This window comes from Dipodomys ordii, unplaced genomic scaffold (assembly GCF_000151885.1).
Source record: "Dipodomys ordii isolate 6190 unplaced genomic scaffold, Dord_2.0 Scaffold60, whole genome shotgun sequence".
In the NCBI taxonomy this organism is placed as follows: Eukaryota; Metazoa; Chordata; class Mammalia; order Rodentia; family Heteromyidae; genus Dipodomys; species Dipodomys ordii.
Window position 1 is genome coordinate 7659602 of NW_012267276.1, and position 14885 is coordinate 7674486.

At 42.2% G+C, this 14885-nt stretch overlaps 1 protein-coding gene across 1 annotated transcript in view; it reads left to right on the top strand.

Annotated features, from left to right (window-relative positions):
* The first annotated feature begins 2213 nt into the window (after positions 1–2213).
* The window catches only part of Ankrd50 (ankyrin repeat domain 50), a 36109-nt gene continuing 23437 nt past the window's right edge, over positions 2214–14885 (top strand). Inside the window, exon 1 of the mRNA XM_013022102.1 lies at positions 2214–2884. Coding sequence (XP_012877556.1) covers positions 2373–2884 — 512 coding nt within the window. The 5' untranslated portion in view covers positions 2214–2372. The remainder of the gene's footprint in view (positions 2885–14885) is intronic.

Sequence of the window (14885 nt, forward strand, 5' to 3'; positions counted from 1 at the left end):
GGAGGCGGCGGCTGTGGTGGCGGCTGCGGTGGGAGCCTGAGACCCGAGTTCGTCAAGCGGCGGCTCAGCAGAGAAGCAAGTGCCTGTGGCGGAGTCGGCGGCTCGGGCGACGGCCGCGGGGCCGAGGTACCCGGGGGCCGGCGGCGGTGGGAGCCGGGCCTCTTGCTGCTCGGTCCGGACCGAAGCTCGAGGGCTGCAGCGGGGCTCGAACCCCACCCACCCTCGGGGCCCCTGGTCCGCGCCCTCCCTGCGCTCGCGGGGGGCCCAGCGGGACGGGTGCGGGGCCGGGGTGGGGGCGCCCCGCTGACCCCTGCCCGGGGCCAGGCTCCCCTCCCCCGACAAAAGACACGCCCGGCCCGGTCGGCGGAGGGCGGCTGCCGGCTTCTGCCTTCACCGGCCTCCCCTCAGCAGCCCCCCGCGGCTCCGCGGGGCTCGGCCGCCGGGGACCCCGGGGTTCCTTTTGTCTGTCAGCTGGAACTGCAGGCCGGAACTGTGGGCGAACCCCGCCGGCGTGCAGCGTGGCTCCCAACCCTTTCCTGCCGCGAGGAATCCCCCTCCCGGCCATCTGTGTCTTCCCCCGGCGTGGGAGAAGGAGCCCGGACCCCAGCTTAGCCCCGGCTCTCGGTGGGAGATGAGGTCAGGGTTCCATCCCGAGACCCGTCGTCCGTGGGAGACTGAGCCCCTGGCCTCATTCCTAGCTCTGGCTCTTGGTGGGAGATTGAGTCCCTGAACTTCCTTGGTTAGGAGATTGAGCCCCTGACCTCCGTCCTCAGTCCCCCTTCTTGGGTACGAGATTTGTAACCCTGATCTCCATCCTGAGACCCTGTCCTTGGTGGAATATTGTACCCCTGACCCATCCTGAGCCTCGGACCTTCGGTGGGAGATTGTACCCCTGACCCCATCCTGATCTCCAGTTTTTGGGAAGAGATTGTTCCCCTGACCCATCCTGATCTCCGGTCTTTGGGGGAGGGGGAGATTGTGCTGCTGACCCCTATCCTGAACCCCCGTTCTTGGTGCAGAGGACTGCAGAATTCAGGATGGGCTTGGGTGTCATTTGTTGTTCATATAAGGACAATCACCCTCTCCCTCCTTCTTTGTTTTTTTTTGTTTTGTTTTTTCTTTTTCTTCTTAATTTTCCACCCACTTCCCATCTAGCTAAAACCCTGGGATTCTTTCCCGTAGATTTTGCAAACTATCCACAAAGAAGTGTGGCCAATCAGCTAGTCCCAGCCTGACTTGACTACAGTGCAAGTTGATGGAGCTTCTTAGTTGCGCTGTTCTACCAAACTAGTCAGAAAGAGCTATTTGGCTATAATTAAGGATGTTAATGGAAGTGCATAAAGAGTCCTTTTTCCCCTCTCATGTTTTTTTATAGTGAGGTTTTGAAATTTTAGGTGAATTGGATTAAAAGGGGGTTATAAAAGGGCAAGTTGTCTTCCCTAGAGGAAGGAAAATTACAAGGAAAATGAATTTATTTAGGGATAAATTGTCCAGCTTTTTGAAAGTGCTATAGATGAAGTATTTGGCCCAGTGAGGTAATTTGTAAATTGTATCCTTTGATACATTAGCTTTTAACATCATAATGTACTGACTGAGGTATTTTTGTTTTATTTTAGTTACTTATGGAAATGGTTGGTTACCTGGGCATCTTAACATTGAGTAACCTCTGAGTCGGGTTTATTAGCCATCTGTTTGCTGTCTGGAAAGATGCATTCGAAGAATGCTTTCAACTGAGAAGGTTTTCAAAGTGCTTTGCCTTTTCTGCCCTGTGACAGACTAATCTGAGACCATGCGAGATGGTTGCCCAGAATCCTGAAACTGGCAAAAGCAAGTACCTTGAGCAGCCATCCTTCATGAACAGATTCAGTCCTACCTGTGTACTGCATTATGTGTCATCTCTTTGATGACTTTTAAGACAATGGGCAGCTTTTCTGTGTCTAATTTTCAGATACAGATTTCACACTTGGAGCTTGGAGCAGCATTTTGTTTAATTTGAAAGCTTAGGCTTTCCAGTAGTCTTCCAAATGCATTGTGTCCTCTGTACACTTGAAACATCCACAATCACATGACCTCTAGATAGAACCATGGAGCTCTGTGACCCAAAGAGATACAGGAAAAGTGTTGCTGAACTTTAGCACCAGGCATTTTCCCATCAGTTCAGCAATTAAACTAATGTATGTATTCTCTGATCATCCAGAAGATGGAACCAAATAATGCTCCACACATTCTGTTGTCAAAAAGATTCTGTGGCTGTTGAATTTTATTCTATCATTCAAAATCAACTTATACAAGTCCGGAGCAAATGGATGTAAAGACCAATGTTGATGTATCCGAATTCTAGTGAAGGTTGAAGATTAAAAAAAATAACTATTATGACTAATCCTTGGGAAGAGAAAAGCTGCAAAATGGCCCAGACAAGTTTACTGCAAGGAAAGCAGTTTTACTGTAGGGAGTGGGTTTTCCACAAGCTTCAGCACTGTCTCCAGGAGAAGACCAACGGTTGTAACAGCACTGCCAGTACCCCATCCCTTGTCATGAATTCTGGGAATAATGCTGGTGCTGTCTCTGGCAAAGGAGCCGCCTGGGGCGTGTTGCTGGTAGGAGGGCCTGGCAGTGGCAAGACAGCACTCTGCACTGAGCTCTTGTGGCCAAGTTCACCGACAAGCCTGCAGAGAGGTTTACATCGCCAGGCCTTGGCATTTCATTTCTGCAAAGCCCAGGACTCTGACACTTTGTGTGTTGGAGGGTTTATCAGAGGCCTGGTGGCCCAGATCTGCCGCAGTGGACTGCTCCAAGGGTATGAGGACAAGCTAAGAGACCCAGCTGTGCAAAGTCTCCTGCAGCCTGGGGAGTGTGAGAGGAACCCCGCTGAGGCCTTCAAAAGGTAACCCTGGATGTCAGATGTGGTGTTTTTAGTTTATTTAGTTATTTATTCATTCATTCGTTTATAACCATTGTGAGTTACCTTTATGCAGGGTGTGTAATTGGGCATTGCTGCTGATTGATAATACACCTGTTTGGTTTTCATATTGAAGGAAGCAAAACTTAGGTTTTGTACTTTTGCATAGTTTATGGATTAAAAGTCAATCTTGATTTGCTTGTTGGATAACAGAAAGCTAACTTTCTCAGACAGTATCCATACTTGGTAAGAGAAGTTTGATCCTGTGTTGCAGGGAACTAGTTAGTTGCCTGAAAGAACAGGAGACTGGGTTTGCAGGGAGGTTTATAGTAGCATTTTTTTTAGTAGCTGTTTGGTAATTGAGTTGTTTTTGTTTAGAGTAGTGTTGCCTTTTTAAATAAGAAAACTTTTTTCCTAACAAATCATTGGCATTGAGAATCTGCAAAGAATTTGCCAATGTTTTGGGGAAGGAATGAATTAATTGGAAAGCTGAGTGATATGTTGTGGTGATACAGAGAAAATACTGTAAGTTTAGAGTCACTTGAGTGTTTTATTGAGTGGTACAAAAACATTTTGTTCCCCTAAATTCAGGTAGGCATTTTCCCATGGTATGTGTATTGGTCTAAAGTGGCATTTCAAAGTGGTTTCAGATTCTTAAATGTGTTCAAGAAAACATCATTCCTTGAAAATAATCTGAATGTATCTGCTCTTCTGTTCATTATAAAAAGTAGCAGACCAACTTACTTGGTGTTTTCAAGGCTTCTCTTGGGCTTGAGTATGTATGTTGCCTTTTTCTTTTCAGCATTAGCTGTGTCTTAGCAGGGAAACGTTTGTGTCCATGGCATATAGTACACTCTGCACCGGAGGTTTGTGTGTCTCTGTGAGTGTTTACAGGAGGGATATGAATAGCTTGGAGAAGGGTAACATTGGTTTCTACTTGTCCTCAAATCTGTATGAAATCTGTAAAATTTGAAAGTGGTTATTAATAATGGTAGCAGTCTGTCACTATTGTAAGTGCTTAACAAATCTTTGATCTTCCCAACTTTCTTGCAAGGTGGGTGTTCTTATTCTTCCCATGTTATTGATAACTTGAAACGGGGCGGGAGGAGGGCGCATAAAAAACTGCCCATGGTTTTAAGAAGTTTAGGTTAGTGAGTAGCACATCTGAGATTTGAAGTATGTCTAATATGTAATTGTAGGAATTCCCTGGAGAACTCTATGAGGAGTGATTTAGACTTTCATATGGGATGTGTCAATGTGATTTAAGGGTATGTCTCAGATTAACATTATAAGTGAGAGGAAAGACAGGGTAGATAGAATTCAGATGGAGATTGACCATGTTAAAGTCAGCTAAAGGACTTGATTTGAGAAGTGTGACAATCTTGTAGGATTCTAACATGTAAGTACAGCCCAAAAAGGCAAAATTTTACATATTTCCCTGTTAGCCATCAGAGTAAGGGTTAATTGTTATATCATCTGTAGTTAATGAAGAAATCAGTTACGGAAGGCCTGTGGCACAAATGTTAGATGAAAGGATCAAGGGAGAGTTGAACTTGATTATTTTTTTCTTATATTTTATTCTCTGTGTGTATTTATGTGTGTATGTGTGTGTATTATCTCTAAACTTTTTGTTCAAGGCTAGCACTCTACCACTTAAACTAGTTTATTGAAATTATTTTTTCTTCCTAACAGAATAATGAAGGGAACTTAAATACCACTTTGTCTTCCTTCAGATAGGGTAAAGTGTGCTGTATCTTTGCTTCAGTTGTCAAAAACCTTTCTTCTGCACTGGAAATGGGGCTTGATGGTAGAGTACTTGCCTAGCATGCTTGAAGCCCTAGATTCAGTTCCTCAGTATCACAGAAAAGGCCAGAAGTGGCGCTGTGCTAGCCTTGAGCACAAAGAAGCTCAGGGAGTGTCCCAGCCCTGAGTTCAAGCCCCACGACTGGCAAAAAAATAAGACTTTCTTCTGACCTTCATTCATTAATTCTTTCTCTTTTTTTTTTGGTCGATTATGGGACTTGAACTCAGGGCCTGGGTACTGTCCCTGAGTTTTTTGCTCAAGACTAGCACTCAACCATTTTGAGCCACAACTCCACTTCCAGTTTTCTGGTGGTTAATTGGAGGTAAGAGTCTTACAAACTTTCCTGCTGGAGTTGGCTTTGAACCACAATCTTCTGAGTAGTGAGGATTACATTTGTAAGCCACCAGCACCCAGCTTCACTCATTAGTTAACAGCTATTGAGCAGATATTTTGGGTTAAGCAGTTGTGCTGAGATACTTACTTTGAGAACATTCTCTGTGTTAGCTGACATTCAGCTGGAGGCAAGAGGTAGTTATGACATACGATTACCTACCTAATGGTAGGTTAATGGGAGCTTAAGTTTTAACATCATCTTCTTTCTTTTTTTTTTTTATTGTGAAAATACTGTACAGAGGGGTTACTATTACATGGGCAAGATAATGAGGACATTTCTTATCAAGCATTGTAGCCTCCTCCTTTGTTTCCCCTACCCATCCCTTCCCCTCCTTCCCACTCCCCCGCCTGCCCCCCCATCCTCACATCATCTTATTCCTTTTTTTTTTTGGAGGGGGGGCCTGAACTCTGGGCCTGGGTGCTGTCCCTCAGCTCCTCAGCTCAAGGCTAGCACTCTACCACTTGAGCCACAGCGCCACTTCTGGCTTTTTTTCTTTTTGCTTATGAGGTGCTGAGGAATCGAACCCAGGGCCTCAGGCATGCAAGGTAAGCGCTCTACCACTGAGCCAACTTCCCAGCCCACATCATCTTATTTCTATGAAGAGAAGTAACAGATAAAGTAAACATATATTTATTATGCTTATGTAACACATGAACATTTTAGCATTAATAAAAATTATTCTGCTAAAGGGAATGAGTAATGGCAGATTGATTTCATGTATTTTTAAATTACCATTTGATTTTTAAATAGTTCTGTACGTTTACAGTTCATTTCTTTCTTTTTGTATGCCATTTAGCAGGGCTTGCATTCAAGGTTTCTTAATCTCACTTAGTTTTCTTCCTCATGGCCAGTATCATGTCTCCAGTCCTGCATTTTGCTGGGTATTTGGAGATAAGAGTCTTACAGCCTCTATGCTAGCTTAGAACTGCAGTCCTCCTAGTCTCAGTCTCCAGGGTAGATAGGATTACAGACCTGAGCCACTAGGGCCCATCTAACCATTCTTTTTATTTACCCTGTAGTGAAAGGAACTAAGTAAATGATTATATTTCATTTGATTTTTGAGAATTAAAGGTTAATTTCTTTCATCCTGCCCTCCCCCCCAGGCTTTATTACAAAATTGTACATTGTATTTTAAATGTATCTTTTTCCAGTCTTAGTGTTAGAAGAAGAATTTCTTGGTAGCCCGATAAATGTAAAATGAATTCTAGGTATTTTAGATAACCAAATGAGTATGGAGAAGTGGGCAAGGCAGAACTGAAGATGGCCGCTTCCTTCAAATAGGCACTCCTGTGCGACTGTCACTCTCTCTCACAGACCTTCAAGCCAGTGGTCCTTCTGGAAATACACTGGATTTGGTGCTGGGAAATACAAATGTTTGTTCCTGGTTATGTCCTTCCCTGCTTTTAGTTCTCGCAAACAATGTGCCAGGACCAGGTATGAGTTTTCTCTGTGATAGCACATTTTCCATGTAGAATAACAAACAGTTTTTTCTGTGTAATGTCAATACTAAAAATAAAATGCTTTTATGAGTACTATACATTAAATGTAAGTGGAATAAAATTATGATGAAAAGTTAAAGAATGAATTCTAGGCTTTAAAAGTGCAACAGAAACATTGTGTTAACGGGTTTAAAAAGTAAGGTGACTGCTTTTAAAAAGATTGAGCTGGGTACTGGTGGCTCCAGCTTGTAATTGTAGCTAGTAAGGAAGCTGAGATCCAAGGATCCTGGCTCAAAGCCAGCACACAGGCAAGAAAGTCCATGAGACTCAAGACTCCTTATCTCCAATTAACTATCAAAAAGCCGAAAGTGGAGCTGTGGCTCAAAGTGGTAGAGAACTAGCTTTGAGCACAAAAATACAGGGACAGCAGCTAGGTCTCAAGTTCAAGCACAAGGAGTAGCATGTGTGCGGGTGCGCGCGCGCACACACACACACACACACACACGAGAAAAAGATTGAAAACTGGGAGTCCAAGCTGACATCTGTTGTTTATGTCAAATAGGAATCCTTGGAAACTTGCATATTCTTACTAATCTTTTCATTGCTCTTAGGGTATTTATGATTGTTCATTTATATCTCTAGGTTTTCATCTTACTTTGTAGTTATTTATGTATATATCTCGTATATTAAGCATTGCTTCTTAATGAATTTTTATATGTACCACAGCACTTTGTATAGCATGTTTCATAGAATGATTGCTAATTACATTTGAGTGAGCACACAATACTGTTTGCTTATTTATTACAATGTGTCTGAACCTAACTGAAAGCTCTTAAATAAGAAAGAAAATTGAAATGTTTTGTTATTTAGGTCACTTTTAATGAAGACCAGGCTAATGTATAATTTACCAATAAAGAACTGTCTGCTATTTAACATGTACTGTGGCATCAGACCAGATAGTTCGATGTAGCTAGCTACCTATCTCCTATCACAGCTAATTCCCACACACAAGACAAAGAGGTTCAGAACAGAGGGGAGCTTCTTCCAGTCTATCTGGTGGTCTCAAGTCTCTGGGTTGGCAGACTATTCCACTTCCATAGCATGGCTCATAGAACTAAGACTGCTTAAGACAATTGTCATCCATTCTTTTATACGTTTATAAGATCCTGGTGACAGTATCTTTATTGTCCAATTGTTAAATGGTGTACGTTTGCGTAAAACATTGTCTTTTAGTCTTAGTTCATGTGATTTTTTTTCTTTAAATTGTCTAATTGTTTTCAAGTTTAGTTGTTTTCACTCTAAGGTAGACTTCCATTTAGTCTTTTGAGAGAGAGAGAGAGAGAGAGAGAGAGAGAGTCCTAGAGCTAGAACTCAGGGCTTGGGCACTACCCCTGAGCTTTTCCTCAAGGCTCATGTTCTGCCACTTGAGCCACAGCTCCACTTCTGGCTTTCTGGTGTTTGATTGGAGGTGCATGTCTCACAGACTTTCCTGCCTGGGATGGTTTTTGATCCCTAATGCTCAGATATCCCCTCCTGAGTAGTTAGTATTACAGGACTACAGGCCATTGTTCTGTCCCCTGTCCCCCCCCACCTCCCCCCCATCCCCCGTGCTTTGTTCATACCTTTGTAGTAAGTAGTGTGCATTGAGTGTCCATTCCTCTATGTCTCCAGCACTTGCTTTGTTTTCAAAATTATTTATTTTAGAAAGTAAATAAAGTTGTAGCACAGTTTCAAAACACTTGTTAGTGAAACTTTTGTTTTGATATTTTAAAATTGAGTTTGTGCTGGGTGCTGGTGGCTCACAGCTATAATCCTAGCTACTCAGGAGGCTGAGATCTGAGCTTCCTGGTGTGAAGCCACCCTGGTAGGACATCTGTGAGTCTCTTATCGCCAATAAACTACTCAGAAAAAGCCAGAAGTGGCACTGTGGCTTGTGGTTAGACTTGAACACAGAGAAACCCAGAGTTCAAGCCCCAGGACTGGCAAAAAATAAAATAAATAAATAAAATTGAGTATGCTAAGTATATCCTTTCCCTGTAGTAGATGATTCTTTTGGAGTCTTATTGTAAAGTTTTCCCCCTCGACACATACCTGATTGTTTTGTGTGTGTGTGTGTGTGTGTGTGTGTGTGTGTGTGTTTTATTGTGAAAATACCGTACAGAGGGGTTACAATTACATGGGCAAGATAACCTGATTGTTTTAAACAGCATTTGTTGAGTATCTCATCTTTCATGCTTTATTTGTAATGCTACCCCTGTGAGATATGCTTGCACACGCATACACACACACACATACACACAAACATATACTCATTTGGCACACACAGTTATATCTGTATTTCTGTGTTCTCTAATCTGCTTTGATTTATTCATTAGTTTATCAAATGGATATTAGAGCTGGGCACCAGTGGCTCACATCTGTAATCATAGCTAATTAGGTGGCTGAGATTTGAGGATCATGATTCCAAGCCGACCAGTGCAGGAAATCTATGAGAGTCTTATTTGTTATTAGCTAATACAAAGCTAGAAGTGGAGCTGTGGCTCAAGTTATCACCAGTATTGAGTGAAAAAGCTCAGGGACAGCACCCAGGCCCTGAGTTCAAATCCCAGGACCTGCACACTCACAAAAACACAAGGCGTCAGGAAATTACCAAACTGACATTAGGTGTATAGTCTAGGTACTGGGATATATTAGTAAATAAAATGACAAATATGCTCTGCATTTGATAAGGTCACATTTTTGAGAATTAGAGCAGATACAAAGATTAAAGTATTAAGGAGTGAAGTTAAGTGTTATACAGAAACAAGGTGAGGAGAGGGAATGGTGCACTGGGCTGCAAGGAGGCTTGTGTTTTGGGTGGGGAAGAGTTTTAGGGTGTTGTGAAGGAAGTCTGACCAGTCCTTCAGTTGAAAATGTAAGAAGTGCAGTGTACTGACATGTTTGGAAGTTGGTTTTGTGTTTTCCAAGAAAACAAATGAACTGCTGTGACTGAAATAGAGTAGCAAGGACCAAGTAGTAGGAGATAGGCTTGAACTTGGAACATCCGATTCTATTTTATTTTTTTCCTCAAAGGCTGGCGCTCTACCACTTAAGCCACATTTCCATTTCTGGCTTTTTTTGGAGATTAATTGGAGATAAGAGTTTTACAGACTATCCTGTCCAGGCTGACTTCAAACTGTGGATCTTAGCCTCCTGGGTAGCTAGGATTATAGGTGTGAACCACCAGCACCTGCTTGATTTTTTTTTTTTAATACTGACTTACCTGATAGCATATTAGATGAGAAAAATAGTCAAATATGATTCAAAGAATTTTGGCCTGAGAAACTGGAAGGAGAATTGTTAGTCACTGAAAAGCAGAAAATAGATGAATACAGATGAAAGAGGGTTGGAGGTCAGGAGTTAAATTTTTGTAGCTGTTCAGCATTGGATGTCTAAGCAGATTTATAGGTGCTGAGAAGATACAGAAAAGAGCGACTTCCAGCCCATATAAACTTGGGGGGGGTCCTGTGAGATATAAATGGTAATGAGCTTGTGTAAGAAGAGAAAAAAAGATGCAAGATATGAACCTTGGTGTGCTTTAAAATTAAATGGTTCATAAAATGTGAAGAAACAGCTGCTGGTGTGCTAGGAGGCAGCTTAGTAAAAAGGTGAAGGACGTGCATAGAAAGCGAGAAGGATAAAGGAATATTTCTGCCCAGTTGAGGATAGGAGCATTGGAGTTCATATCTTGAGATAAAACTAGATTTAAAAGTAAAGCTTGATACTCACATCATAAGTGAATGGGAAGAGTAACTAATGTAGATAGAATTTTGGAAGCATTTAGTAGAATGGGAAACAGTGAAGTTAAGTTGTTTTTAGAAAGATATTACAGGATAATACCTTTGAATAATAGTGAATAATTTGAATAGTAATGATTTTTTAAAAAGAGGGTGTAGCTGGAAATGCAGTGGGTTGATGGGGTAGATATTCTAGTGATTGCATGAAATTTTTCTTGTTATGTATCCCTGCAATGTGTTTTATTTGTTATTTCTACATATGCTTTTTTGTTGTGTAGGAAGCAAAGTCAGGATCTGTGGGGGGCTATAGAGGGATAGAGTTGAGAACAGTGAGAGTTGGTCACCCATTAGTGTTTCTCAAAGTGGAGGATCTCTTATCAAGAGATCTGTGAGGTCAAAACTATTTTTCAAAAGAATACTAACATAATAAATGCTTGTAAAACTTCTCATTCCCTTCCCAGGGTACTTTGGAGCTTCTAGCACTATACAATGTGATATATTGTAAGAAGTTGAATATCACAAAATTCTTGAGATTTTTATTTATAATTAGGCTTGTATTGAATCTGTAGATTACAGTATTGAATCACATATTCTTCTGTTCATTTAGATTTGGTTTGCTGGTATTTTTCAATTTCTTAAATGCTATTTATTTATAATGTCAGCCTTGGAGCTTAAAACACAAGGCTTGCACACTGTCCTTTAGCTTTTTTGCTCAAGGCTGGTGCTCTACCACTTGAGACATAGTTTCACTTCCAGTTTTTTGGTGGTTAACTGGAGATAAGAGTGTCACAGATTTTCTTGCCTAAGTTGGCTTTTAACTGTGACCCTCAGATCTCAGCCTCCTGAGTTATAGGCATGAGCCATCAGTACTCAGTGCTAGTCATTTTTGTAGAATGACTCCTAATGCACAACCTTACTGTTATCATTATTATTATTATTTTACTGTTATTATTACCTTAATCTTATTATTACTCATTAATTGTTAACCCGCAATCACTTTCATTTTAAAAAGTATTTCCTATGTTGAAAAGCCTCCTGAAAGTATTATTTTTATTACCTTGAAGATAATGTCTTTTTCCTCTCTGGTTTCATTTAAATTTTTTTGTGTGTCTTGAAGGTTTTTGTTGCTTTTCATTTTAGTAGATGCCTATGCATTGATGCTTTTCCTAAGTTTTGTGACTGTTTTGTTTATTTTTTACCAGGCTTCACTGTGATTATTTGCATACATGCATATAATGCACCCATTTCTTCAGATATTTCTATCTGCTTTCTCCTGTTCTTTTTCTTTGCATGTGTGCTGCACCTTGGAACTATATGTTCCACTTTTTTTTTTCACTCATCTCTCTTCTCTTTGTGCTTCAGCTTGGACATTTTCTGTTGACTTCTTGTTTTAAATTTCTGTTTGTGCCTTCTGTTGAATGCTTTCATAGTTCCTGATGTTGGATAAGATGTTTTCTTAAATAGCATGGAAGTTTTAGTCATTTTGTTTTTTTAAAGATTCCATTATGTTCAATGGAAGTTTTGTCCACTTTTATTTTCTTCAACATGCTAATCAAATTTATTTTAGCCTGTGGTAGTGAAGATACTTAATTTAGTTATCTGTCTATATCTATTGTTTTTTTTTCCTACAAATTACTGATCTTATATTCTTGCTGCTTTTCTTCTAGTAATTTTTCCTTTTTTGGGGGGGGGTCTGGTCGTGGGGCCTGAACTCTGGGCCTGGGCACTGTCCCTCAGCTCTTCAGGTCAAGGCTAGCGCTCTAACACTTGAGCCACAGCACCACTTCCGGCTTTTATCTTTTTGCTTATATGGTGCTGAGGAATCGAACCCAGGGCCTCAGGCATGCAAGGCAAGCGCTCTACCACTGAGCCACCTTCCCAGCCCCTTCTTCTAGTAATTTTTAATTGTAGGATTACTAGAGGACTGTCTTGTTCCAGAGGTTGTTTATTTGTATTTTTAAACTCATTTTTTGATCTTCAAATGGCAGTCCAAGGGGTTATAATTTAACATGACCATTGTGTGTCCACTGCTTCTTGATCAGAGGCAATCCCTTCCACCATTCTCCCAGTCACACACCCCTACCCCTGCCAGTCACATTGTTCCCCCACTTCCTTAGTCACATGTGTATTGAATATTATGGCTGTGTTCATCCAGCATTCTCTTTTCAGAGGTTGTCTTTGTGTTTTTTTGCTGTTGTTTTTAAATCAGAGGAGGTTTTCCCTGTCCTCTCCTGGCCAGCTTTGATGAAAGGGGCTGGCAAAATTAGGACTCAAGCTGACTGGGCTCCATCCTCCTGTTCTCATAAGGCCTCTGGTTTATATCTGTTTTTTGCTCAGATCCACCTAAAGATTTGACCAGAGCCTATAGGTGTCTCCTCAGCTCCTATGACTCCACAATACACTTTTCTCCCGAGTAATATTTAGGTTTAGCTCTGTGGCTTCCTGCCCCATATCACTTCAAACTTTTACAAATCTCTTTGAATTCTCTGTTTAAAACAAGCACCCTCTCTTTGGCAGAATTTTGTTTCCAATGTACAGACTAGGAGAGATTTCATGTTGGCCTTTAGACATACTTGACCTAGTTTCCCACTCTTTTAAGTACAGCCCAGAAGTTAGCAAACATACCTTAGGGAAATTTAGTCTTGTGGTCAGGACAGTTCACATTTGTACTTTAAAAGACACCCAGCTGACCTCTAAAGCCCTACTGGTTTTGTTCCCTTGATAGAATCCTTCTGGGTGGACCACATCTGATTCTTGGTCTCTGCCTGTAATCAGCTTATGCTTTCAAGTGAGCAAATGACCCTTGAGAAGAAATCAGCAATCTGTATTTCACTTCTTTGAAAAAAACTCTTCTCTGAAGTTTGAGTTCCTCCTGTGTTCTTGCTTCAGCAGCCCTCTATGTCTACAAAAACACAGACCAGACTGTATAATCCATTTTCATCTCTTTTTTGATCTCCTACAATTGTTTATTTATTTATTTGTCCTAGTCCTTGGGCTTGAACTCAGGGCCTGAAAGCTGTCCCCGAGCTTTTGTGCTCAAGGCGAGGACTCTATCACTTGAGTCTCAGCTTCCCCTTCCAGCCTTTTTGGTGTTCAATTTGAGATGAGCGGCTCATGGACTTTCTTGCCAGTGCTGGCTTCTAACTGTGATCCTCAGACCTCAGCCGCTGGGGGTAGCTAGGATGGGGTAGCTAGGATGGAAGGTCCCTGGTGCCCGGTCCCACCTACATTTATCTTGTTCCTTTTTGGATTTTGGATTTATGTTTTATCTTCTTTAGTAATTGTTTTTTTTTTTTTGTCTGTAGTTTTTGTTTTTTTATTCTCAGGGATTGAACCCAGGGTCTTGCATTCTTATCACTTGAGCCTGTATTTCATTTAGGTTTAAATATGGGCTCTTGTTTCCTTTCTACTTGGGCTAGCCTTGAAATTCCTCCCTAGTAACTGATGTAAGGGTGGCGGAAAGAACTCTCCCACGCGGTTCAGGCAGAGGATGGCTTATAGAGAGAGACACAGAGGATGGCTTATAGAGAGAGACACGCAACTGCTGCCCAATCAAGGTGGAGCAAAAGGGATTAGGTGGGAGGAGAGATTCTACGGGGGGGGGGAGGGGGCGAGGCCACAGCAGAAGCGGAAATGATCTTGGAGACCGGGCCCTCCCTCTGCCCCAGCATGCCAGCTGCCTGGGCCACAGGTGCTGGGCGGGGACTTGCAAGGTGCACCAAGAGAGAGCCAAGGGAAGGGGCCATTTCTCCTGGGCGGACACAACCACCACTATTATAAATATGCACCACCTCGCCCAGCTTATGCTATTTCTTTTTCAAAAATTTAATTTTTTCTGCTTTTACTTCCGTGGACATTACAAATGTCATGTTTAAAATTCTTTGGCAGTTTTCATAAACAACTTCCATGTGGGTGTAAGGCTTGGAGAAAGGAGACCTCCACGTGGTTGTTCAGGCAGAGCTCACTAGCTGCCCTGCACAAGATGGAAGTGTAGAGAGGGACCACTAATTGCAAGGTTGAGGTTGGGGGAGAGGGCAGGGAGGAGGCGTGGCCACAGCAGAGGTGGAAGTGACTTCAGAGCCTGGGGACCTCCCCACTGCCCCCAGCTGTGCCAGTTACCTGGTATACAAGTGCTCTGTGGGGACTTATTGAGAGGACCACCTGTGCCTGGAGTGAAACCAGGGAAAGGGGCCATTTTTCCCCAGGGTGTTTGTATACACACACACACACACACACACAAACACACACACACTCTGACTTTCTCTTGAGCATGAGGAGTTTCACTTCCCCTCTCCACTTGTGACCCTCTCACAACCACCATTTCTGCTGCTTTATTCTTCCTGCTGTAATTGTGATGGATTGTCTCACTATTCCCTAGTTCCCAGTGAGATTCCAGTGAGGACTGAATTTTGAGATGCAAAGTTCCAACTCCAAGCTGCTATTGGCAATTCTGTAGGTGGCATGTTGACTCAAGATCTTTGTGGAGGGGCTGGGAAAGTGGCTCAGTGGTAGAGCGCTTGCCTTGCATGCCTGAGGCCCTGGGTTCGATTCCTCAGCACCACATAAGCAAAAA